At 47.4% G+C, this 27,346-nt stretch overlaps 1 protein-coding gene across 21 annotated transcripts in view; it reads left to right on the forward strand.

The window, feature by feature from the left end:
* RALGPS1 (Ral GEF with PH domain and SH3 binding motif 1) overlaps positions 1-27,346 on the forward strand; it is a 286,283-nt gene that overhangs the window by 23,692 nt on the left and 235,245 nt on the right. For all 21 annotated transcript variants that reach the window (XR_003790635.1, XR_003790636.1, XR_003790637.1 and 18 more), the window contains 2 exons: positions 19,020-19,141; positions 22,324-22,431. Coding sequence is in view for 18 of the 21 variants with exons in the window: in XM_029201514.1 (XP_029057347.1) it covers positions 19,085-19,141; positions 22,324-22,431 (165 nt within the window). In the remaining 3 variants the exon portion in view is untranslated. The remainder of the gene's footprint in view (positions 1-19,019; positions 19,142-22,323; positions 22,432-27,346) is intronic.

Raw genomic sequence — 27,346 nt, forward strand, 5'->3', positions numbered from 1 at the left:
GACATGATCTGCTGGGCCCCCCAGGCGTTTGAGGGTACAACCTTGGGTTCTGGTCTAGTCCCACTTGTTTACAGGTATTTATGTTGCTTGGCACAAAGGCTTGGAGGAGTGTACTCCTGGCTGCCCACTGTGATTGCCTTAGGTGGGTGGAAGGGGGTCGGCATTGGGGGAGGGTGGTTTCATGGCTTTTTATTTGTATACCCCTCTTGGGTTTGGCTTATAGCGACAAAGATATGTTGCTTTTGTAGTTTAAATAGGAAGTCCGATAAAGTATAATTTAGAATGATGAAATATCAAGAAACAACCCAGATAAATTGCTACACCTTCCTTTTTGTCATTTGTTTCTTTTGAGATTGCCTTTATAAACGTCTGTAAGCAAGGAGACTTGAGTTTTCTTTTTTATAAGACGAAGTTTTGGGACTTCCCTGGCAGTCCAGTGGTTAAGACTCCATGCTTCCTCTGCCGGGGGCCCAGGTTTGATCCCTGGTCGGGGAACTAAGGTCCTGCATGCTGCGTGGCACGGCCAAAAAAAAAAAAAAGGTGAAGGTTTAGGCTGTCAGTTGTATTAGCATTGACATCTCACTCTTGAACCGCACATAAATAGGCATCAGCAGTGGTCCTCCCTGATCAGGAGAAAGGCTCTGCCCCATCGTAACCTCAGAGTCAGAGATGGGAAGCATGTGGAGTGGGGTTGCTCAGAAAAGGGTTTGTGAGCTGCAGAAGCCGTGGGCCGCTCCTGATGCTGCCTGTGTGACCCTCTCGCTGGAAATCTTGGGGAGGCAGCCGAGCGTGGCCACAGCTGTGACCGTCCAGGGAGGACCAACATAACTCAAGACAAATAGGACGAGTGCTAAGGAGAAGGCTGAGTGCTCTAAAAGCCAGTAGGAGAAGGACACAACATAGTCAGGCGTCACAGAAGGGGTCCCAGAGGAAGTGGCATTGAAAATGAGGCTGGAAAAGGGAAGGAAGGAGCGGGGAGGAGAGAAGGGACGAGGATGGTTCCAGGGAGAAAACCAGCCCCTGAGCACACCTGGCTGCGGGGGACAGTACAGTGGGCGTGGCCACCAGCTGCTCTAGCGCCCTTCTGGCACCTGTTGTAGTCTGCAAGTCTCTCCTTCCTTGGCTGGAAGCCACTTCCAAGCGGCTGGGTTGGGGAGGGGCCTGCAGAGGGATGCACCGCCCCCTCTTCCCCAGGGTAGAGCCTGTGACTCTCAGTGGGTTGGGTACCTCTCAGCCCCCTTCCTTGCCTTACACCAGCTTCCCTCAGTGACCTTGCCTACCGACCCTCTACTGCGAGGACCACGGCCTTGACCACCTGGGATCAGGGCTGGAGGGATTGTTAAGGCAAGTCCCACCCACTTTTCACTGAGGCCCCTCCTGGGTGGCAGCTTCTACCTGAGCTGAACCTGAGCCCAGAGCATTGCTACTTCCCCTGCCCCCACCCCAGGAGTTTGCATCACTTCTCCCTGCATCCCCCCCCACCCCAGTCCTGCAGGGGTGCTCTCCTTGAAGTCCCTTTGTGCAGTCCATGTGCCTGGGGGTGCTGATGGGCCGCTTAAGCATCGCCGTCTTGCCCTGAACTTGCCCCTTCCTGTAGTAGGCTGGGGGAGTGGTTCATTCATTTTTACTGAGAACACAGCAGAGTGCTGGGTACTGTGTTGGAAACTGGGAATAAAATAATATTTGAGCACTTACCCCATGCCAGGTGCTGTGATCAACACTCCACAGAGGTGGCCTCAGTTCAGGAACTTAATGCAAATAAAACGCTTAGACAGCCGCCTGGTGCCCATCACCACTCCCGAGTGCCAACTGGTGCTATTAGTTGTCCTTGCCATAACCACACGAGGGGAGGACAGTCCTGTATCTCCACGCAGAAACTCAAGCTTAGAGGGGCACTTGCCTGCTGTCACATAGGACTCAAACCCGGAGCTCTCCGAGGGTGAATGAGTAGGTGTGACTGTCACCTTCCAGAGCTCATGGTCTAGCAGGGAGATGCCCGGCAAGAGCACTTTCTTGTCAGAGTGACAGGTGCTACAGTGGGCTGAGTGAGGGCACACAGAAGAGGGGCCAAAGGATGGGGGGAGAGGGGAAGACTATTCCAGGCAGAGTCCTTGCTGAGATCAACGTCACTTCCTCATCACCCGTGGGATGTCTGTTTCCTCTGGGCTTTGGCGAGGAGGCTCCAGTTTGGTGGTCTGTGCACGTGCTCAGTTAGCGGTTAATCATTTGAGGGCCCGGATATGGCTGCCCCTCCCAGCCAGACTCCTGGGACCTCGTCCTCCAGGCACTCCCATTGGGGAAGACCCCTCCACCTCCAACCACTGTGTGACCTGAGGTCCTGTCACTCTGAACCCCCGAACTTCTTGGGGACACACGTGCACATGGCCTGGGTTATGGCTCTGTGTTGCCCACCCCGCCTCTCACTCCATTTCTGTGAGTACCTTCAGCTGCCCCATAGAACTGCTCTGTTGCAGTTAACACAAAGGAATGAAATGTCATTATAGAACTGTGATTGAAGATCCAAGCTAAATAAATCCCACCATGACCATGCTACCCCAACAAATCAAACTGTTTATGTTGCGCATTTCCTCTCCAGTCCCTGTCCACAGGGCAGATAGGTTTTTATACAGTTGTTGTGTGTCTTGCCTCTTTTTTATTGCTACCTTGAGGGGATTGGAAATGAGATTGATCAGTTAGGAGATGGCCACCAGGTGGCGCCAGAGCACCAGACATCCGACTCCAACCTCCTACATCTGATCCCTGCCGGTGGGAGCATCCTTCAAGTGCTTGTCTCTGGAAATTCACTTTCAGTTTTCCCTGCAAATGCTGTGTTGCTCACAATAAGTGTTCCATAGTTATTTTAGAAGAAATCAAACAATACTGAAGTGTACAAAAAGTAGAATGTAAAAGTGCCGTACAATGGCACCTGTAAGAAGCATTGACGTTAAGACTTGAGTACATATACTTCTAGACTTTTGTGAGTGTTCACATGTATACACAAATATTTCAAAACGTGTCCAGATGTCGTTTTCTCAGTGAGCACTTCTCAGACCACTGCCCCCATTTAAAATTGTAACCCCTCCCCCTCCCCACTCTGCCTATACCCTTTCTCTGCTTTACTTTTTTCTCTTATCACCAGCTTATAGACCATATATTTTACCGAATGCTTTATTTATTGTCCGTTTCCCCCACTAGAATGTACTGGGGGATTTCTGGCTTTTTCGTCACTGCTTTATGCCCAGCACCTAGAATAGTACCTGACACATACTAGACTTTTGGTAACTTTTTGTTGAATGAATGAACAAATGAATAAGAGTGAATATGTCCTGAATCTGTGGACATCTTTCTCCGTCTGTAAATACTGATCTACCTGCCCAAGGCCACTCTGCAGAGAGTGAGCCAGAACTCCTGGGGGGCTTCTTTCTGTATTAAGAGAACTTCATCATCTCATGTGGCATTTCAGAACCCTGTCCTGTTTACTGACTGACTTTCACTTCTTTCATGATGTCTTTTCCTATACAGAAGTTTTAATTTTTCACATAGTTAAATCTGCCAATAGTTTCCTTTGTTTTCTAGCTTTTGTATCACCCTAGAGAAGACTTCACCCTGGGACAATAAAAAAGAATAATGACTTGTGTTTCCTTTGTTTTTTTTCTTAGAGCTTTATTTATTTATTTTTTAAAATTTATTTATTTGGCTGCATTGGGTCTTAGTTTTGGCACGTGGGATCTTCGTTGGGGCATGTGGGATCTTTCGTTGTAGTGCATGGGCTCTTCGCTGAGGCACGTGGGCTCTCTAGTTGCGGCGTGCAGGCTTAGTTGCCCTGGGGCATGTGGGATCTTAGTTCCCTGACCAGGGATCAAACCCACGTCCCCTGCGTTGGAAGGTGGATTCTTAACCACTGGACCACCAGGGAAGTCCCTCCTTTGGTATTTTTATGGCAGTTTTTTGGTTTGGTTAAATCTTTATCAAAGATTTATTCTTACAAATGATACTGGGTAAAATTTAAAATAAATCCCCCCTCAAGTGAATAGAAAATTGTTTCATCAACATTTATTGAATAATCCATTCTTCCCACCGTTTGAAATGCCATCTTGATCAGATATTAATCCTCAGCTATACTTGATCCTATTTTTCTGGACTGTGTTCTGTCCTGCTGACCATTTATCATCAACTGCGGCTTCCTGAAAGGACAGGTGCCGTCTCATTACACTTCTTTTTTGAAAACTTCTTAGCTATTTTTAATTACTCTTCCAGACAAAGTTTTAAATCAACCTGTTGAATTCCGAAATGAATCCTCTTAGGATTTAGAGTGAATTTGCATTTTATTTATAGATCAGTTGGGGAGAACTGATGTCTTTACAATATCATCTCCATATTCAGAAGGAGTGAAATGTCTCTCCTTTGATTTGTCTTCTTTTTTTGTCTATAAGTAAAGTTTAATAATTTGCTTCAAATGATTTTTGTACATTTCTTTTACAGTTTACTTCTATGCATTTTTTTTCTTTACTTAGTAGGCTCTTACATTTTCGAACTGGCTATTGTTTGGATAGAGGAAACAGTTGATTTTATGGCCAGATGTCTAACACTCAGAGCTTTCTTCTCTATCCGATTCCATCTGCTTCAAATCTTCTAGGAATTCTTAATTTTTGGTTTGTTGTTGTCATCATTCCCTGTACTTCAACATTGCAACAGAGTTCTCAGTCTTCTTATTTTTCATTTCAACACGATTAGAAGAGGGGAAAGCATATGTGTCGACCTAGTTCATTGTCTTGAAACCAAAATCTATTCATATAGTTTGATGTGAAGATGTCGTGTTCTACGCGGCCCTTGGCACCCTCCCACCCCTCGCGCTGCCGTATTCGCCACGGAATGTGGGATGGCACTGGGACACAGCCTACAACTCAGTGGGTGTTTCCCTTAAACCCACGCTCACCCGGCTCACCCGGGGGGCACGCCCTCTGCTCCTCGTCGGCTTTGTCCTGCTGCTGCCGCTGCTTCTGCTCCCCTTCTGCAGCCCGGCCTTGCCCACCCTGCCTTACTCTCTAGAGACAGCGTCCTTCCTAATTTGGTGGGAAGGGCCAGGCTGTACACGGTGGGTCAGGACTCAGTGGTACTTGTCAGGAAGGCCCAAGAGTGTGGGTGTCCTGTCCCGCCAACCTCCTCTTCACCTCGAGGTTTCTGTAGCACCTGGTCACAGGAGGGGCAGCAGCAGAGGAGGGTAAAGGACCCTCACTATGAGCCGGCCCGTGGCTGTCACCCGCTCCAGGGCTCTCTGGTCAACACTGGTTGAAGCAAGTGATGGCCTCCTAGCCCACTGGGGCCACCCCCGCCCCCGCGCTTGCTCCGTATTGTGTGTCCTTGCCTTCCTCTGGCAGCGACAGTGCCCAGGGCCGTGCATGCCAGGCGCACACTCGGGTGCAGGTGGGAGTCAGAGCCGGCTGAGCCCAAGCAGGGGCCTTGTCCACCCTGTGGGTCTCAGAGCAGCAGTGGGGAGAGGAGGGGGCCCTGAACAGGCGTGTCACCTGTGACACCTGATGATGCTCCTGACGGATGCGGTCCAGGCAATGACCTGGGCCGCCACCAGTCACATCAGTACTTCCTCTGCCCTTGGCAGGGACTAGGAGGGAGGGAGGGACCCTCTGCTCCTTATAGGAAACTGCCTTCCGTTCGATCCTCTGTCTACTGTAGACGGTGTGTGTTTGGCCCACACATAATAGGCGTAAAATGCCCGAACCTCAACACCCCAGAGCACAGCCCTCGAATCGGGGTTTGTGTGGGAAATGGTGAGTCCCAGGCATCAGGCCTGGCGGCGGAGCTTGTGTGTGTGTATTGAGGGGTTGTGAGGGTGTAGGATCCCTTTTTAAATTTAACTTTTTATTTTGAAATAACTTTAGACTCACAGAAATTTGCCAAACCGCGCATAGCATTTACACATACCATTCACCCAGCTTCCCTGTTGACTCACGTAACCGCAGTGTGGTTATCAAATTAACCTGGGTGAGTTAGTTTAGGTATGACACTATGAACTAAGCTAGCAGCCTTTTCCAGATGTCACCAGTTCCGCTGCTCCAGGGTTCAGCCCAGGATCCCTCCCTGCATCGAGTTGTTGAGTCTCATCAGTGTCCTCCAGGCTGTGACACTCCCCAGTCTGCCCAGAGGATCACACCAGGTCCTTGCTGGATGAAATTCATGGCCTGGCTTTTGTGCTTCTGCTTCACCTACGTGTAGAGTCAAAGCGTCTCATCTGAGAGACTTTGCCGGGCCCCCAGGTACCGTCCTAGGTGCCCACGGCACTCTTGCTGCCAGATCCCAGGGCTGTCCCCAGCTCCACCCTGAAGGGTTCTGCGGTGTCTCAGGCCGCTGGCTGAATACTTTCTCCTCTTCCCGCTGCCGGCTTCTGTATAATAAGGTCACTACTCAGGCGGAGTCGTCTTCTGTTATCCATCAGGGTATTTCTCCGGCTTCCTTCTGGAGGAAGATCTGGGATGCAGCCTGTTTTCCTCCAGCTGGGTATATATGCTCTGCATACAGGAAAATTCACTCTTTGTGTGCGTCCTGCAAGTTTTTGGTTTATGTTTTCAAAGGATCACTCTGTTTGTGTTGAGAATAAACCATGAGGAGGCAGGGGTGTGGCAGGGACACTGTTTAGGAGGCCGTCCTGCTGTGCAGAGGCTTGGGTCAGTTTGGAGGTGGTGAGACGTGGTGTGTCCCCCAGAGAGGGCTTATCCCTGCCGGTGGCTGCCCATGAGGACACAGGCACCCCCGCTCTTCCAGTTGCAGGTGACACTGCCTGCCTTTCCCCAGAGCAAATGTCCCCTGGACGGTAATTAAGATTAAGTGGGTGGCTGAGGAGGGCTGTGCGGAGTCGGGGAGAGGGAGTGGGGCGCTGGGTCCCTGGTCTGGCTTTCACGATCCCTAACGTGCAGAAAGGGAAGTGTCACTGCCAGGCTTCCAGAATGGAAGTGTGCCAATCAGGATGCTCCCAGGCTGTCTTGGGTGTCTGGGACGTCCCAGGCAGGCCACCCTCATTTTCTCACTCTCTCTTTTACCCCCATTTCCCGAAGCTCTCTTCAAGTCCTCCCCCACACGTATCCCTAGGTTTCCCATTTTCCTAAAACCTGCCTCCGCTCCCTGTGGAAAACTCAGGTCTTACGCATCAGCCAGTGGGTGCAGGTGAGGGTTTCTCTCTTCCCCCTGTTTTCTGCAGGCTTGTCTTGGAAGGGAGGAACCTTTGATTTCAAGAATAATTACATGTGCATGGGGCAGGGATGGGGAAGCTCCAGCCGGCCTTTTCAAAGAGGGTCTAAAATGAAACTATCCTGCCAACCAGAGGATTCGTTTTCTCTTGGGAACCCTTTCATAGTTTTATGAAAAATACATATTTTTCAGTCACATTCCTCCTATTACCTTAACTTAGAGGTGATTTCTTGCAGTCTCATGCTAAGAGAGCATTACCCTTGCTTACCCCTGCCCCGGGGAGGGTGAAAGTGGTGGTGACGGGTGTCAACACAAATAATAGCTGTCATTAATGATGTGCCATGCCGGCCGCTTTTAATGTGCACCATCCTGTGAATCCCTTCAGCCATCTTTGAGGTCGCTACTGCAGTGTTCCCCATTTTACAGATGAGGAAAGTGAGGCTTGGCCAGGTCAAGCAACTTGCCCAGGGCACAAGGTCAGTGATGGGTGAGAATTCAAATCCTGGTTTATCTGTTTTCTAAGCCGCAGAGGTACCCAGCTCCTTCTCCTGCTTGAGAACTTGCTCTGCTGTAACTGTCCTATTCTTAGCTCCTGCCAGGCCTGTGGTTGTAGCTTGTCAACCTCTGGGGGGTGGGAAGTGTTGAACCACAGGCTGTGCCTGCATATATACACGCACACACTTGTGTCTGTCTGTATATCTATTTGTGTGTGGCTGTGTGCACGGATGCTGCCCTACCCTGTGTGAACGTGTAACCTTGGGGACAGGGACAAGGGATTGTGGGGACTTCCCTTGTTTATTTTATACCTTTTTAAAGGTATTACTCTTATGTAAAGGATTCTGGAAGCCCTCCTACTTGAGAAGAGCAGGCCTGAGTAGGCATCGCTAGGCTGGACTTTCTGAGGACGGATGGGCTGCTGGTTTCTGCCTCCCCGGCCTCAGCGCACAGTGTGTGGGTGCGTGGGGGGCACCCGGTCAGCGCTGTCACGTGAATTCGCGGGTGGCTGCCTGTCTGTGCTGGCCCTACGTCAGCTCCATGCACGTAGGTGCTTCACTTCTCCAGGAAGACGCCCTTCCTTGTCCTTTTCTCCAGGTTTGCTCAGTTTCACAAGTTTTCTCTCATTTTTGTCTATCTGCAGACCCTCAGACTCCACACCCAGCCCTCTTCCCCGAACACTGCTGCTTTCTCTCCCCCAGGGGGGCTCAGCCAGGGGGGCATTTGGACACAGTGGTGCCTCCTCAGCTGTCTAGCCCGCTCAGCTCATTATCTGGCCCTCAGTGAGGAGGGGAGATGTTGGATGTCGAGCATCTGGTGGGTGGTTTGAAAGGGGCGGGGGAGGGCGTGGCAAACACGGCACCAAGGGATGGCATCTCAAGTCTCATGTGCTCACGTGGCCGGGGCCTCGCTTTGAAAGCCGCCAGGCGCTGCTGCTTGCCAGGAGGAGGCTTGGCCAGTTTGGAGAGGGTCGGGAGGGGGTATAGTGAGAGCGCCACTGCCAGCCCGCACGAGGGGACCTTTCCTGGGCGCCTGGCAGGTGGTCCAGCTTCAGGGTGACCGTGACCCTGGGGGAGGCCTTTTGGTAATACAAAACAGGCACGCTGTGGCCGTCCAGAGAGAGAGGGAGAGAGAACACATACACTTATTGTTCCTGACGTGGAGTGAACAGCTGGTTGTGGGTAGAAACCCTCTTTGGTTCTGTCTCTTCATCTTCTGTTCAGACGCAGAAGGTGGAGCAGCTGTGCCCGAGCCTGTGGAGAGCAGCATGGCCACGCGAGGAGACAGGCTCGGACACGGGCTCGGGGCCGTCTCTGTGCTGGTCTGAAACATTTGGAAGACATCACTCTCTTGTACTTGAACATTCCTGGATGTGTGTATTTTCTTTGAAACAACCTCCACAAGCTTAGGAAAAAGTGGTTTTTCTGCCTTCCCCACAGTGGTCTGCACCAGACTGTCTCCTGCTATTTCCTTGGTTTCCTGAACCTGCAACATTGAAGGAGAATTCTCAAAGTCTGGAAGGAAACCAACATCACATATGGGACTTTCCTTCCCCTTTTCAGGAGCCCACACACGAGACTGGAGTCTGTCACACAGAAACCAGAGACACGGGGTGGTGCTGTGGTTCTGATACAACTCCACGTTCTTGCAAAGTTACGTCATGAGAATCTTTTCCTCCTGCAGGAGGCATTAGTATGAGAGTGTGTGCGTGTGTGTGTGTGTAAGAGGTGAGGGAGGGTGGGAAGACAGGGTTTTTGGCCGAACTTAACAAGCTGGTACCCTTCCCTTGGTGCCGGACTGCCTCCCTGTCCAGCAGGGGGTACGGGCAGGCAGGTGTGTGAAAAACGGATCCCCGAGTTACAGTGTAGTTTCTCTCTCTGAGCCTCAGCTTTCTCATCTGTAAAATGGTTTTTTAAAATAATTTTAAAAAATAAATTTATTAATTTTCGGCTGCATTGGGTCTTCGTTGTTGCATGCGGGCTTTCTCTAGTTGTGGCGAATGGGGGCTACTCTTTGTTGCGGTGCGCGGGATTCTCATTGCGGTGGCTTCTCTTGTTGTGGAGCATGGGCTCTAGGCGCGTGGGCTTCAGTAGTTGTGGCATGCGGGCTCAGTAGTTGTGGCTCGTGGGCTCTAGAGCTCAGGCTCAGTAGTTGTGGCACACGGGCTTAGTTGCTCCAGGGATCTTGCCAGACCTGGGCTCAAACCTGTGTCCCGTGCATTGGCAGGCGCACTCTTAACCACTGAGCCCCCAGGGAAGTTTTTTTTTTTGATGCATATAAATCCTTAGCCAGAGCCTTAAAAAGAGTAAGTGTCTAATAGATTGTTGTGATGACAGCAGTAATCAGACTGTGTGTGAGCTCCTCGAGGGCTGGCCTGAGTCCTCTGCACAGAGCAGGGCTTGGGAAAAGGGTCACCAAGTTTACTGAAGGATTGAGGGAGTGACCAGGAGGCAAGATGCCGTTCCTGTGGCTGTAGTGTCGGGGCCATCTGTTAAAGCTGGCTCCGTGGGGAGCCCTGCCTGGCTTATTAGCACCCCTGTTAGTCTAGGATGGGCAGGGACTGGGGTCAGGTGAGGAGGGGAACCTATTCCCTGTGCTCCTGGCACACGGGCATCTGGGGTGTGCTTTCACACCTCTGGGCTTCTGCTCATGCTCAGAGTGCCTGTGGCCCACCCACCGCTTGCCTAGAAACACTCACACTTGCCCTTTTAAGACCAGATCCACGGCTCTTAGTGATGTCTTCTTTGACGCCCAAGGTGAACCTGTGATCTGTTACACCACGTGTCCTGTGAGTATCTACCTATGGGATTTTCTCCCCTCTGCTACACTGCTGGACCCTGGAGGGCAGGGCTGTGTCATCTTTGACTCTGGTCCTCAGAACTGGTCCTCCAGGTCTCAGTGGATGGGTGTTGAGCCAATGAATGAATGAACTGCTGAGCAGTTACCCATTCGTAATGGCCCTAAAGGTAGGAGTCATTTATCCTCAGTTCCTCTCTTTTCCTCTCCTGTCACATGCAGTCCATCAGCAAGTCTTGTCTGTTTCACCTCCAGAACCCCTCCCAAATCCATCTCTTTTCCCCATGGCCAGCAGTCCGAGCTGTCAGCATCTCTTACACCCAGCTGGCTTTGCTGCTCCCATCTTTGGCCTCCCATGGAGTTCTCTGCACAATAGCCACTGTGATCTTCAGAAACAGTGAGATCAGATCATGTCACTCCCCTGCTCAGAACCCATTCCCAGGCATTCCAGGTAAAACCCAAACTCCCCACCATGGCCTGCAAGAGCCTTTATGCTCTGGCCCCAGCCCGTCTGTCCACTGCCTCCCACTGACTGGGCTCCAGCTGTGGCCATCTCTCTCCATCACACACCTGCTGAGCTCCTGGCCATCTCAGACCCTTTGCACTCGCTGTGGCCTCTGTAAAGGACACTCCGACTGGTTTTTATGGTTGACTCCTTCCTAGGGCTTTAGCTCAATACTGCATCTTCAAAGTCCTTCCTTGACCACCCTGGCAAATACTGTCTTCCACCCTATTTTATTTCCTGGAGACCCTCATGATCTGAGTTCACATGTGGTTTCTGACTCCTGCGCTGGAATGTGAGTTCTCTGGGGGCAGGGTCTGTTTGCTTTGTGTCCCCTGTGCCTGGAACAGGGTCCTTGACCAGCCTTCCCTGCATTTGGATGGGAAAAAAATGACATCTTTATTTTCACTAACTTCTAACTGAAATTTGGCATCTTCCTCAGTTGCTAATGTGGACAATAAATTATAGTAATATTTACAGTACCTGGAACTTTGTCACCAATAAAAGTCACAGCTACCTCCACATCACATAATAATTGTGGGCATGCATCTCAGAAAATTTATGTTCTTGACTACTTTGAAATTATGGTAGTTATTAGACCCACCAATAGATTTTGCTATTTAATGCAATTATATATATATATATTCCCTTACCTGAAGAAATACATATATTACTATAATATAAATTACTTTGTGGTACGCGGGCCTCTCACCGTCGTGGCCTCTCCCGTTGCAGAGCACAGGCTCCGGACGCGCAGGCTCAGCGGCCATGGCTCACGGGCCCAGCCGCTCCGCGGCATGTGGGATCTTCGCAGACCAGGGCACGAACCTGTGTCCCCTGCATCGGCAGGCGGTATATTATAAATTACTTTGAAAATAATTTTATAACTGAATTTTAATACAGTTGGCTTCCTGAGTAGTCCTGTGTAATTGGTTTCCCGTATAATTTTATTTTATTCATTTAAAAACATTTCTGTGATGGGCTTCCCTGGTGGCACAGTGGTTGAGAGTCCACCTGCCGATGCAGGGGACACGGGTTCATGCCCTGGTCTGCGAAGATCCCACATGCCGCGGAGCGGCTGGGCCCGTGAGCCATGGCCGTTGAGCCTGCGCGTCCGGAGCCTATGCTCCGCAACGGGAGAGGCCACAACGGTGAGAGGCCCGCGTACCGCAAAAACCAAAAAAAACCCCCCAAAAAAACCCTCCAAAAAAACCCAAAAAAACATTTCTGTGAGAAGGGGCCCATGGGCTTCACCAGATGGCCAAAAGGGTCCAAGGTACAAAAATGGTAGGAACTCCTGGCTAGAACAAAGTCCGCACAAAGTAGGAGCTCGATGAATGCTTGGATGGACAGGTGAAAGGATGGTGCACGTCTTCCCCTGTGAGGATGAACCCCCTGTGTTTTTAGGGTCAGGTTATGGTGGCTTGGCATGAACTTGGTATTTAGGAAATAGCCTTGGTCAAGGTCTTTTGGAGATCTACTCCAACGATCGACACTGAAAAAGAGGCATTTATTACAGAGCCCCGGGGGTTGGAACCTTTTCTTTCAGACACAGGCTCCCCCTTCAGCTTCTCTCTGCACATCTGCTGCCTCCCCACTCAGAGGGACTCTCCTTGCACTGGGCAGGATCTGGCCACCCTCCCCTCCTGAGGGCATAGTGCTCAGTTCAGCTGACTAGCAGAGACTGGCACCATAGGGTCCTGAGTTCCTGGAGATGCAGGTGGGCATTCTGGTCCAATCAGTCCGGCCTGGGAGGCATGGTCCACATATTCAGGGGCCTTCCCGTGGGGTGGGGGAGGGGTTCTCAGGGAGGGGCCTGGGCTGAGCTGACCCCCTTGATGGGAGTCTGGTCCCTGGCGAGGAGTTGGGGCTCGCCCGGGCCTCAGGGATGGCAGGTGGATGGGTGAGGGTTCCTCTGGGCCCTGGAAAGGATGTTCCATTCTGCTTGGTCCTCTTATTTCTTAGCATGTGAAATATCTCTTGTCTGAGAGTCACTGCCCATAAATTAGGCTGTTTTGTCAGTGACGAGATATGCAGGAGTCACATTGGAAACAAGTGGTCTGTCTGTCTTTCCAGCTCAGGCCGCCAGTAGGAAGCACGATGGGTAGCATGGGTGGGCTGTCACTTTGTCTCTAGGTGGGCTGGGCCAGAGTGGGCCGGGTGCGGGGGAGTGGGGGGCAGGTCAGGCCTCACGGAGGAGGAGCCCTATGCTCGGACCCCTGGACTCAGCCTGTGCTCCTCTGGGGGCCAGGAGCCCGCAGCTGGAAATCTCCTTCCCAGTAGGGGAGGCCTGTGGTTTCACAAAGCACCATGCTGTCCTTTCTTTAATGTTTTAAGTTAATTGTTTGTTTTAGGAAAAAAGAATAAGTATAAATGAATGAAACTGCAGGATTAGAATGAACACTAATAGCAATTAATAGCCTTAACAGAGTGCTTGCTTGGTGTCTGACCTGACCCTAGCACTTTATGCATTTTCTCGTTCAGTCCTCACCTGGGCCCTCAGAGGAGGCCCAGGCCCTGGTGTCCACTGACCAGGGTTTGGACTCCCCAGTTCTGCCACTTAACTAGCAGTAAGTTACATCACCTCTCTGGGCCTCAGTTTCCCAGGAATGAGAATAGCCTCTGCCTCACAGGGTTGTTGTGAAGATCAAGTGAGCTAAAAATGTTGTGCTTAGCCCAGCGCCTCGCTCAGCATCAGCACTCCCTGTTCACGCCGTGTGCGCGTGGGGTGGGGGCCCCGAGTGCACCACCAGAGGTCGCTGGAGAGATGGGCCAAGTTGGCGACGTCCTGCAGACGGGAAGTAGGGAGTGAGCAAATGACGGTCATGGAAAAGGGTCTGAGACTCATGGCCCCTAGGCTGAAGGGCTGCGTGACTGGTTACCAGGCCGATGGGGAGAGCCACGGCCTCTGGTTTGAGCCCGGCCAAGCAGACTGGGCTCCACGTCTGGGCTCCCCTTGGGGAGCCCTGCAGAGTGCTGGGCGCTCCCTGAAAGCAGCAAAGCCCACCTCAGCCTGGAACTGGAGCAAGTTGGATCCACCCCAAGAGGGTTGGCTGGCTGTGTGCCACTCTGTCTCCCCATGGTGACTCCGTCAGGCTAGGATTGAGTCACTTTGTTCAGATGGATGAGCAGCTTCCATCCATCAGCACAGCCTGGCTGAGTCGGCCCCAACCCCAGTCCATGGGAGCTGGTTTGTCTGGTCTGAGACAGACCTGGCATCCTGATTCCCTCAGCTGCCTTTGGACTCTTCCGTTTCTAGATTCCCTACTTGGAAGTCTCTGGGCTTACTTGGAGGTTTCTGTTGGAGGGTCCCATCCACTTGATTCCTAGGAGGTGTTGCTTCTATTTCAGAGGCTGGTTCCTCTCGCCTCAGGCCCATCTCTCTTTTTTTTTTTCTTTTAATGTGTTGTTGGATTCTGTTTGCTAGTATTTTGCTGAGGATCTTTGCATCTATATTCCTCAGTGATATTGGTCTGTAACTTTCTTTTTTTGTAGTATCTGTGTCTGGTTTTGGTGTCAGGGTGATGGTGGCCTCATAGAATGAGTTTGGGAGTGTTCCTTCCTCTGCAATTTTTTGGAAGAGTTTGAGAAGGATGGGTGTTAGCTCTTCTCTAAATATTTGATAGAATTCACCTGTGAAGCCATCTGGTCCTGGGCTTTTGTTTGTTGGAAGATTTTTAATCACAGTTACAATTTCATTACTTGTGATTGGTCTGTTCATATTTTCTCTTTCTTCCTGGTTCAGTCTTGGAAGGTTATACCTTCTAAGAATTTGTCCATTTCTTCCAGGTTGTCCATTTTATTGGCATAGAGTTGCTTGTAGTAGTCTCTTAGGATGCTTTGTATTTCTGTGGTGTCTGTTGCAACTTCTCCCTTTTCATTTCTAATTTTATTGATTTGAGTCCTCTCTTTTTCTTGATGAGTCTGGCTAATGGTTTATCAATTTTGTTTATCTTCTCAAAGAACCAGCTTTTAGTTTTATTGATCTTTGCTATTGTTTTCTTTGTTTCTATTTCATTTATTTTTGCTCTGATCTTTATGATTTCTTTCCTTCTGCTAACTTTGGGTTTTGTTTGTTCTTCTTTCTCTAGTTCCTTTAGGTGTAATGTTAGATTGTTTATTTGAGATTTTTCTTGTTTCTTGAGGTAGGCTTGTATAGCTATAAATTTCCCTCTTAGAACTGCTTTTGCTGCATCCCATAGGTTTTGGATCGTTGTGTTTTCATTGTCATTTGTCTCTAGGTATTTTTTGATTTCCTCTTTGATTTCTTCAATGATCTCTTGGTTATTTAGTAATGTATTGTTTAGCCTCCATGTGTTTGTGTTTTTTACATTTTTTTCTCCTGTAATTCATTTCTAATCTCATAGTGTTGTGGTCAGAAAAGATGCTTGATATGATTTCAATTTTCTTAAATTTACTGAGGCTTGATTTGTGACCCAAGATGTGATCTATCCTGGAGAATGTTCTGTGCGCACCTGAGGAGAAAGTGTAATCTGCTGTTTTTGGATGGAATGTCCTATAAATATCAATTAAATCTATCTGGTCTATTGTGTCATTTAAATCTTATGTTTCCTTATGTATTTTCATTTTGGGTGATCTGTCCATTGGTGTAAGTGAGGTGTTAAAGTCCCCCACTATTATTGTGTTACTGTCGATTTCCTCTTTTATAGCTGTTAGCAGTTGCCTTATGTATTGAGGTGCTCCTATGTTGGGTGCATATATATTTATAATTGTTATATCTTCTTCTTGGATTGATCCCTTGATCATTATGTAGTGTGCTTCTTTGTCTCTTATAATATTCTTTATTTTAAAGTCTACTTTATCTGATATGAGTATTGCTACTCCAGCTTTCTTTTGATTTCCATTTGCATGGAATATCTTTTCCATCCCTTCACTTTCAGTCTGTATGTGTCCCTAGGTCTGAAGTGGGTCTCTTGTAGACAGCATATATATGGGTCTTGCTTTTGTATCCATTCATCAAGCCTGTGTGTTTTGGTTGGAGCATTTAATCCATTCACGTTTAAGGTAATTATCGATATGTACGTTCCTATGACCATTTTCTTAATTGTTTTGGGTTTGTTTTTGTAGGTCGTTTTCTTCTCTTGTGTTTCCCACTTAGAGAAGTTCCTTTAGCATTTGTTGTAGAGCTGGTTTGGTGGTGCTGCATTCTCTGAGTTGTTGCTTGTCTGTAAAGCTTTTGATTTCTCCGTTGAATCTGAATGAGATCCTTGTTGGGTAGAGTAATCTTGGTTGTAGGTTCTTCCCTTTCATCACTTTAAGTATATCATGCCACTCCCTTCTGGCTTGTAGAGTTTCTGCTGAGAAATCAGCTGTTAACCTTATGGGAGTTCCCTTGTATGTTATTTGTCGTTTTTCCCTTGCTGCTTTCAATAATTTTTCTTTGTCTTTAATTTTTGCCAATTTGATTACTATGTGTCTCAGCGTGTTTCTCCTTGGGTTTATCCTGTATGGGACTTGCTGCGCTTCCTGGACTTGGGTGGCTATTTCCTTTCCCATGGTAGGGAAGTTTTCAACTATAACCTCTTCAAATATTTTCTCGGGTCTTTTCTCTCTCTTTTCTCCTTCTGGGACCCCTGTAATGTGAATGCTGTTGTGTTTAATGTTGTCCCAGAGGTCTCTTAGGCTGTCTTCATTTCTTTTCATTCTTTTTTCTTTATTCTGTTCCACAGCAGTGAATTCCACCATTCTGTCTTCCAGGTCACTTATCCGTTCTTCTGCCTCCATTCTTCTGCTATTGATTCCTTCTAGTGTAGTTTTCACTTCAGTTATTGTATCGTTCCTCTCTGTTTGTTTGTTCTTTAATTCTTCTAGGTCTTTGTTAAACATTTCTTGCATCTTCTCGATCTTTGCCTCCATTCTTTTTCCGAGGTTCTGGATCATCTTCACTATCATTGTTCTGAATTCTTTTTCTGGAAGGTTGCCTATCTCCACTTCATTTAGTTTTTTCTGGGGTTTTATCTTGTTCCTTCATCTGGTACATAGTCCTCTGCCTTTTCATCTTGTCTATCTTTCTGTGAATGTGGTTTTTGTTCCACAGGCTGCAGGACTGTAGTTCTTCTTGCTTCTGTTGTCTGTCCTCTGGTGGATGAGGCTATCTAAGAGGCTTGTGTAAGTTTCCTGATGGGAAGGACTGGTGAGGCCCATCTCTTCTGCCCCTGGAAATCATGAAAGTGTTTTTGCTTATTAATAACCATTGTCTGTCATCGTGTGCTAATACAATTTGTTTTTAGTATTTTAATATTTCTTTGATTATTTCAAAGGGATGTGGAAGGGGGGAGTTAAATGTGTAAGTTCAGGTCACCATCATGAGACAGCTGGCGGCTGCTGCATTTGCTGCGGTTAATTTACCTACTGTAAAATGCACTCATTCCAAGTGTACGGTCCTATGGCTTTGTGGATTTCTGGGACTGTGTAACCATCACCACATCCAGTTTTAGCACATTTCCATCACCCCAGAAAAATCCTCTGTGCTCATTTGCGGTCAGTCCTGCCTCCACCCCAGCCTCTCATTGATGTGCTCCCCCCTCTATGAATTTGGCTTTTTGGACATTTCATAAGAATGGCCTCATATTGTACAATCCTTTGGGTGACCTCTTTCACTTAGCATGATGTTTCTGAGGTTTATTCATGTTATACTTTGTATCAGTGTTCCATTTCTTTTTATTGCTGAGTAGTATTCCATTGTATGGATATATCCCATTGTCTATCCATTCCCCAGTTGGTGGGCACTTAGTTCCCAGCTTTTGGCTAAGATGAATAAATTCATGTGCATGTTTTTGTGTGGACATATGTTTTCATTTATTTTAAAGATAGTTACCTAGGTGTAGAGTTGTGGGGTCATTTGGTAAAGTTGATGTTTAACTTTTTAAGAAACTGCCAGACTGTTCTCCACAGTTGCTGTGCTTCTGGCACCTCGAGCCAGAAGCCACGCTTCCTCAGCGGGTCCTTCCTCCCCCCACACCAGTTTCTGTTGCATTTCTGTCCTTACTGTCTCTCAGCCTGTGTCCTTCTCTTTGGTGTCACTGTTGCCACTCTAGCTCAGAGGACCCTCGTCTCTTTCCTGATAATTGCAGTTGGCTTCCAGCTGGTCCCTTTGCCTTCTCCTTTCCTTCCCCCATTACATCCTGATCGCTTTCCTGGGAAAAAGCTGGTGGTGGCTACAGTGCTCTGATGTTCAGTGATGTGATAAATGCCCTACTAGGGGCATGTACACATTGGTATGAGAGTGCTGGTTCTTGTTTGAGTGGTCCAGGTGCGATAACCAGGGGAGATGACATTTGAGCCAGGTCCTGAATAATGATGGTTTGGTGGGACGGCATGAGCAAAGACACCAAAGCACTAGTTACTTAACCTCTCTGTGCCTCAAATTCCCCACCTGGAATATGGGGGTAATAACAGGACCTACCAAGGACTGTTGTGAGCGTTAGAGGAGTTACTGTAAGTAAGGTGCATGGCACGTGGCGAGAACTCTCTGAGTCTTAGCTAGTATCCATATTATTATTATTGATGGAATGGTCTGGTGCACAGCGAAACACGGTAGATTCAGTTTGTCTTCTTCACCTGCCTTCTTTTTAAAACAAAGGTCACAAACTGTAGTGTCTGCAGGAGCCAGGCAGGCCCCCAAGTGGCTGTACAGGCCAGATGGGGTCTGAAAGGCACTTGCTCCAGTAAGTGCACCAGTACAAGGGGCAGCGCTGCCCAGCCCAGCTGACGGCCGTCATGCAGAAATGGGGCCCAGTGCTGCCAGAAAAGTCACAAATCCAGAATTCTGTGTGAAACCTTCCAATTTTTAAATGTTGGTGATTAATTTAAAACATACTAAAACCTGTACAAACCTAGCTGACTACATCTGTGGGCCATATTTAACCTGAAGGCCACCAGCTTGTGTAACCTTTCTTTGAAGGTCTCTTCTGGGGTCACCAGCTCAAGTCCAGCACAACTCTCTCCCAGGGTGGGATTAGCTTGGGTTTGAAGGCTGGTTTTTATGAGCCCCTTTGCCTTGCAGGACTTCTCCAGACAGGTTATGTCACCGACAGAGGCTGCCCTGAAGCTCCCTGTGGCCTGGAGACTATGTACAAGAGGAATGGTCTGATGGCTAGCGTGCTGGTCACCTCTGCCACTCCACAGGTACTGGGGCCGCGGGACCGGGGCCGGGGCCGTGGGGGGGGTGGGTGGGCCGGGGCTCCTTGCAGCTGACCCAGGCCCCCTGAGTCTTGGCCCGGGGGCTGCAGGCCTCCATGAATGCCACCATTCTTAGCCCTCCCCACCAGCCATGCCAGGCATGAGATTTGGGAGGCAGTCAGTCCTGAGGATCAGTGTGTTTTCTGAAGCCGTTCTCTTCAAAGAAAAACAAATACCTGCCTAGTCCAGTCGTAGCAAGTGCCACATTCCATTTTGGTGGCAAGAAGGGATCAGACCTTTCCCAAGCAAAGCCGTGGCTGATTATAAATAGGTCACACATTCTGGAATGAAGTCAGACAGAAGTGCTTCCAGCTGGCCCCGTGTTCCTATTTACCTTGCTCAGGAGGAAATGGCTGTAAGGGCTGGTGGTCGAGAGTGGCCTGGGCTCGGGCCCCTGCCCTGGGGGTTTGGGAGTTTGCTTTCCAAGTTCTGTAATAGAACAGAGGCAGGCGGGGGAGGGGGTGTCATCTGAGGCCTGGGGAGACCACCATGTCAGATGCATAACGCTGGGCTCCTGTGATAAACGGACAAGGGGGTGCTCCGTGTTCTGAACTCACAAGGCCCTCATGGTCGAGCTGGGCTTTTGAAATGATCCTGTGCAATCAGCTAGAATTCATAGGAACCAATCCATTTCTTATAACCCTTTAAAAAAATTCCTTAGCTTGATCTCTGGTTCTGAAAGCAGACTTGTGGGTACCCGTTAAAATTCCCAGATGGCGCCAGTATACATTTAAATGAAGTTACTGTGTCGTCATCACCACCACCACCTCCACCGCTACCACTGAATGTATTTGGGGCAACTTTTGATTAAATAAGACCGCTTGTATGAGTGTGTATGTTTGGGGCAGGTGCAATGGGGTGTTACAGGAAAGTTATAAAACCTGAAATTCCAGGAATGGACTCTGTCTGGTAACTGGAGGAATCAGACTTCTCTTTCCATTTACAGTTTACACTCCGTCTAGAGTAAAACTTCTTTTTTAGCCTCCGTCTGTGTATATATGTATACATACACATATGTGTGCAAACACACACATATACTATATATATCTACATATATGTGTATATATACAAATATACATGTATGTGTGTATCCAGAACGTGGTGAGAGCTCAATAAATATTTGTTGAATGAACGAACAAATGAATGCATGTCTAATTGAAGTGCTCAATACATTTTGGTGACTGAGTGACACGTTTATACAGATAGACACCCATGATTTAGTGCTTAACTGTATACCGGGCACTTCTTTTGTACATTCCACAGGCATGATCTCACTTAATCCTCACAATAACCCCATCAGGCATGTGCTGTTGTTTCACCCCCAGTTTATAGGTGAGGAAACTGAGGCAGGGAGCAGTGAATGAACTGGCTTCAAATGAACTGGCTTCACAGCTGGTCAGCGGTGGGTGGGGATTCACAGCCAGGCCTCTGTGACTCTGGAGCCACTGGTCCTGACCACGATGACATTACACTCCCCGGAAGAAGGTCAGCCCTGTCACCTGCTTCAGGCTGCTCCGTGGAAGGGGAACATGGAAGTGCAGAATGATTTATTGGTAGCCATTGCTCAGGGTCTGTAAGACCGAGGGGTAGAATCGATGGCCAGTTCCAGAAGTATTCAGGATTAATCTTTATTACTTTTCAAAAGTTTAACACAGATTCTCCTCAGAGGAGAATGTCCCATCGCCCGTGGAACTTTCAAAATAACCATGCCTGAGCCCACCCAGGCCCCTTGAATCAGCATCGCCCAGGGAGGGGATCCTGCCAGTTGCTTTGTAAGCTTCATTTTGTATGACCTGTGCCACAGCCCTGGGGAGCAGGTTCTAATGGTGCCATTTTACAGATGGTAGCTGAGGCCCTGCGAAGTGAAGAGGTCAGACAGCAGCTTGGGTGGAGCTGGCATTCTAAGCAGGCCTGTCTGACTTCAGAGCTCAGAGCTTCTTAAGATCATCTTAGAGTTTTTGGTAGCCTTTAAATGACAGAGGCCTATTGAAATCTACAGGTTTAAGTTTCTGCTCCTCCTTTTAACCTCACGTTTTCAGTTGTTGACTATTGGTTTCCCTCCCTGGCCTAAAAACACTCTAGTTTCCAGTAAGATTGCAAAGTTTTTCCAGATATAGCCATTTTGGAAAGAGTGAAATAAAGGGGAATTAATAAAAGCATATTCTCTAAATCCCGGTCCAAGATGTTGAGGTTAATGGAAACCACAAAATCCCTCTTCACAGGTTGAGACGAATAAAACCGTTTATGAACAGGGCACAGTTTTGGGGTGGTAAGCTCTATTGGTTCCCCAAAGTAGAATTTGATGGAATTAAGTAAAATTGAAGAGAAGGTATGTTCAGCATTCTGGGATGCCTACAGTATTGGGTTTCATGTAACTGGCCACATCTGGGGAGTTTAACTTGCTCTTTTACAGGAGACCTTTCCTTTACGTGCAGGACTCCCGGTGTTCTTCTTAACAAGGGGCTCTACTAAATATAACTTTCACGCCGTCTCCAAAACTGGCCGGTTACCTCTCACCTCATCAGCTAACAGGCTTTGGATTCCAAGTGGCCCCTACATGAAATAAGCCTTGAGAGTCAGTTTAACATTTTGTATAATAATTTCCTGCAATGAATTTAAGTAGAAAAAAAAAAAGGTGAAACCAGGTAATGTTTGAAAAACATAACAAAACAGGTGATCTCCTCAGGCCTCCTAAGATGTGAAGGGTGGGCTGTATCTTTTCACCGCCACCCCCCCCCGCCACAGAGGCAGCTGGAAGCAGTTGGGGTGTAGTGAGCGAGGGCATGTATGATTGAGGGGTAAGAGAGATATACAACTGGGCTCACGTTCCGGCTCTTCAGTTTCCTAGGTGAGATACATTAGGGAAGTAGCACTGCCTCTACTTCCTTATCTGTAGGATGGGAATAATAATAGTGTGTACTCAGAGAGTTGTTACGAGAGTTAAATTAGATTATGCATATGAAGTGCTTAACACAGTGCCTGGAATAGGGGAAAGCACTAAACAACAGAAGCTTTTATCATTGTACGGTTCTGCCCCTCTTGCATCCTCAGTTCTGAGGTTTGGGAGTCAGTGATTGTGGAGTCAGCCAGACTGCTCAGGCGGCCCCATCTCTCCCTGTCCTCTGCAGGGCAGCAGCAGCTCAGACTCTCTGGAGGGCCAGGGCTGCGACTATGCCAGCAAGAGCTACGATGCCGTTGTCTTCGATGTCCTGAAAGTGACTCCCGAGGAGTTTGCTGTAAGTAACAGGACTGATGTGGGTGGCTGGGCACCATAACGGGGAGCTCGAGGGGGTCACTGCTCAGGCTTGTTTGCTCAGATTGGAAACAAGCTGTATATCCAACAATAGGGGATTGCCGAATAAAGTATTCTTTATGAAATACCATGTGGCGTTAAAAAAGGGTGATGTCTGCAGGGAGGGGTAAATTAGGAGTTTGGATTAAAATATACACACTACTCTATATAAAACAGACAACAAAGAAGGACCTACTGTGTAGCACAGGGAACTATACTCAATATCTTGTAATAACCTATAATGGGAGAGAATGTAAAAAAAAGAATATATATATATATATATATATATAGCTGAATCACTTTGCTGTATACCTAAAACTAACACAACATTGTGAATAAACTATATTTCAATAAAAAGTTTTTAAAAATAAAAAAACCCACAAATATTTTCAGTAGGTGTATTATAGTACCTGGTTTGGAAAAATTGTTGGAGCAGAAAAACCTTTGTACCTATCTGGTTACAGATGCATTACAAAATTAATTTTAATACTTGTTGCATTGCTATAAAGATCAAAATTAAAAAAAGAATTAAGGAAGGAATGTATAATATAATTATATGAAAGCAAAATAATAAATAACTTTGAAGGATAAAAAAACAGGAAGCTGTCTATCTAGGAATTTAACTACCTTGGAAGGCGTACACAATATATATGAATAGTAAGTGAAAGGAACAGGTTACAGCAGGGGTCCCCAACCCCTGGGCTGAGGACCGGTACCGGTCCGCGGCCTATTAGGAAGCGGGCCGCACAGCAGGAGGTGAGCAGCGGGCGAGCGAGCGAAGCTTCATCTGCCGCTGCCCATCGCTCGCATTGCCGCCTGAACCGTCCGCTCCTCCCCACCCGGTTGGAGAAATTGTCTTCCACGAAACCGGTCTCTGGTGCCAAAAAGGTTGGGGACCACTGGGTTACATCACAACTTACAGAGAATAGTGCCATTTTTAAAAAGCATGCACAACACCTACATATTTATATTTGCATAAGAAGAGGTCTAGATCCGATGTTTACATATTCTTAAATACGTGGATACCTATATAGCCAAACATATTATTTACTGTAGTTTCTGGTTGTAGGATTCTAAATAATTGGAATTTAATTTTTCTTCTTTTTGTTTATTTTTACTCTCTATATTTTTGCAATGACTGTTTTCTACGATGATAGACAATATTATTTGAACAAATTCTGTAATTATAAATTAAAAAGAATTGTTTTTCCTTCAGCCAGCGTGTTGCTGCTGGTCAGACCCTGTGCTTCTTTGTTGTGGAGGAGCAGGCTTGGCTCCTCGTTTTGCCATGACCTGGTTTCTTCCTTGTGCACTTTGAGGGTGGAGGGAGGACGTCAGCTCTGGGGTGGCCTGATTGCAAGCGCTGCCCAGGGCTGCATTTCTCTGCAGAACCACGGAATTATTTCTGGCCATGCCCACTTTTTCCTGGTCCCCTTGCTGTAACAGGTTTGGTGCCCTCCAGGGGTCTATGGAGCTAAGTGGGCCCCATCTCTTTGCTCTGCCATCGCTTGCTCCCACGTTTACTTTGTGCCAGGCCATGCTGAGCCTGGCACATATGTCACCTCCCTCAGTGTGTCTGAGGGATCCTCTTAAAATCAGTGTAAAACTCTTTAGGGGCTCCCTTATACTAGAATGAGATCCGGAATTCCTCGTGAGCCTCCAGGGCCCCGTGGTCTGGCCAAGCCTCCTCTCCTGCCCCATCTCCTTGCTCCCCAGCTACACGCCAGCTGCCTCTTTCTTCCCCAGACTCACCTGGCATCCCCCTGCCTCAGGGTCCTGTGCTTCTTCTTCCTTCTGTCCTAATGGCTCTTTCCCACATGTCTCCCAGTCTCTGTTCAGATGTCAGCCCTAGACAGGAATTTCACGGGCTAAAGTAGCATCTGTACATCACACGCTTCCCTGACCCTGCTCTGTTTTCTTCATATCTCTAATGACTGCCCTACATTACATTCTGTAATAGTGTTTTGTATGGTCTGTCTCCTCCACTAGAATGCAAACTCCTAAAGGACAGGAACTTTATCTCTTTCACGGCTCTTTCCCCATTGCCCAGAATAGTGCCTCCCTCATAGTACACGTTGACTAGAAGAATTCAGTCCTCAGAACAACCTGATGAGGCAGATTATTAGCTCCCGATTTTCTAAGAAAGAAACTAAGGATCTAAGAGATTGTTTTTTTTTAACCTGGATCATATAGCCAGATGTGGGCAGAGCCAGGTCTGAAACCTTCATCTCCTCATTATTCACCTAATGCTGGATGGTGATCACAAGGGCAGCTCCCACTTTTGAACACCTACTTTGTCTAGGTCTTGTGCTAAATGTTTTACATGCATTAATCTAATGTACTTTTCACCACAGCCTTACAAATTAGGCATATTTATTATTCCCAGTATACTGTCACCAGCATAGAGAGGAAAATCACCTCTTCACACAGATAGTAAGTGGCATTATCCGTCTGGGCTTTAAAACCAGGGCTTCTGACATTCTAGACCAGTAGAAATATAATCTGAGCCACATATGCAATTTAAAAATTTTTAGTAGCCACATTAAAAAAGGTGAAATTACTTTAAAAATATTTTTTATTTAACTTGCTGTATCTAAAATATTATCATTTCAACCTGTAAACAACATGAAATTGTTGAGATACTTTGCATTCTTTTTTCACACTAAATCTTCAAAACTCAACGTAGTCTTCTAAACTTAAGAGCGCTGGTGACATTTCAGATCCTCAGTAGCCGCGTGAGGCTAGTGACCACTGTATTAGACAGCGTAGTGCTAGTCTGTCCTCTCAGGCACAAAACTGTAGTGCATCTCTCTCCTTTAGAAGACATCATGGACCTTGCTGGCTTAGCTTCTATATTCTATTTGCTTTTGTCTGCTTGTTGTATTTATTTATTTATTTATTTAGGCTGCGTTGGGTCTGCGTTGCTGTGCGCAGGTTTTCTCTAGTTGCAGCGAGTGGGAGCTACTCTTTGTTGCAGTGCGCGGGCTTCTCATTGCAGTGGCTTCTATTTGTTGTGGAGCATGGGCTCTAGGCGTGCGGGCTTCAGTAGTTGCAGCACGCAGACTCAGTAGTTGTGGCGCACGGGCTTAGTTGCTCTGTGGCATATAGGATCTTCCCAGACCAGGGCTCGAACCAGTGTCCGCTGCGTTGGCAGGCAGGTTCTTAACCACTGAGCCACCAGGGAAACCCTGCTTGTTGTATTTTTGAGCTGTGTTTTTTAGCTTTGTGAAAGGAATGAAGCAATAATGAGGTTTAAAAATCCCTTTATAGTTGTTCCCCACGTGGAAAGGCAGAGAGTTAGGCTGCGCCTAGAACATCATTGTCCAGCCAGACCCCTTGGTGAGATTTTGGGCCTGGTTTTCTAGTCTCAGCCCTAGAGTGCTGCTCAGCCCAGCCCAGTCTGGGAAGACTGTAGGGAAGGGCAGTGAAGGCTCTGAGGGTGCAGCACTAACACTTGGCTGCTCCTGCCAGAGCCAGCGTGTCTTCAGCTTAGATGTGAAGCCAGGTCCCCTGGGGTCTTTGGTCTTTGGGGAAGTATTGGAGCTGCCAGGTGTTGGAACTGAACCAGACCACCTGGTATTTTAGTTTCCTGTCTAATAATATGAAAGAAAGGAAAAAGCCAGACACGAGAGTCCAATAAAAAAATCATTTGAGTGATTCTGGGAAGATGGCGGTGGCGGCAGCATAGTTCTTTATTCTCCCTGAATCCCCACATAAAAACATCCAGAACAACTAGATAGCAAACCCTGAAACCCATGAGAAATATTTACAATAAAATTAGGTGTCAAGTTATCCCTATCAAGCCCAAAATACAAATGGCTGGGGATACTCCACCAGTATCAAAAAGACCTGCAGAGTATCAGCTTCAGTATAAGAGAAAGCAGAAGTAAGTATTGGGGCATTTGACAGACCAGAGAATAGGAGAACCCCAGAATTTCCATCAGGAATTCACTGGAAAGTTCGGCAGATTAATGTGAGAATAGCAACTGAAATTGACAGGAATTTTGACCACTCAGATAATGGATGGGTGGAAGAGATCTGTGGACTAGCCCTATGAGCTCTTGAGACCAACCGACCAGGGCTCACTTCCAGAAGAAGGCTCCATATCGGAGAGAAATTCAGTGTGGGAGTGGACTGAAAATGATCAGGATAGGGAAAGTTAAGGAAAAAGGAGGTCTAAATAAATGTGTGTGTGTGTGTGTGTGTGTGTATGTGTGTGTGTGTGTGTGTGTGAAATCTCAAAAAACAACTGCATGTTGTTGAACACTACATGAAAGTAACCAAAAGAAGAGCTATATGAAGTTAGAAAAGCTACCCTGAACCATGTTCCCCTCTAGAAAATTAGGAAAACTAATTTTACATAAAAATAAGCAACAGAAAATTATTGATATCAGTCTTTCAAAGTTATTATAAGAAAAAAAGAGTAAGGACAGAATGCTGTAGATAACGAAAGCATGCCAGAAAGACATGCCTTAAAACAGATAAAAACTATAACCTTTCTATTTCAAAATAAGCTAAGAGAAGATATTAAGATCATACTGTAAGACATGAACAACATAAGTCTGAAATAGAAAAATCTCAGAAATGAGGTGGCAGAGTTAGGAAAGCATTGAAAATAAAAGTTATTTTGGAAATGAATGTTGAAGTAGAAGGAACACAAGAATAGATAAACATAACAGAAAATGCCTTAAGGGAGGAAAAATTTTAAGATCAAAATAAATGAAGAAAGAGATAATAAGACTTTGAAAAAAGTGATAGGACTTCCCTGGTGGTGCAGTGGTTAAGAATCCGCCTGTCAATGAAGGGGACATGGGTTCGAGCCCTGATCCGGAAAGATTCCCACATGCCGTGGAGCAACT

This window comes from Monodon monoceros, unplaced genomic scaffold (assembly GCF_005190385.1).
Source record: "Monodon monoceros isolate NGI ecotype Baffin Bay Population unplaced genomic scaffold, NGI_Narwhal_1 Super_Scaffold_5, whole genome shotgun sequence".
Lineage (NCBI taxonomy): Eukaryota > Metazoa > Chordata > Mammalia > Artiodactyla > Monodontidae > Monodon > Monodon monoceros.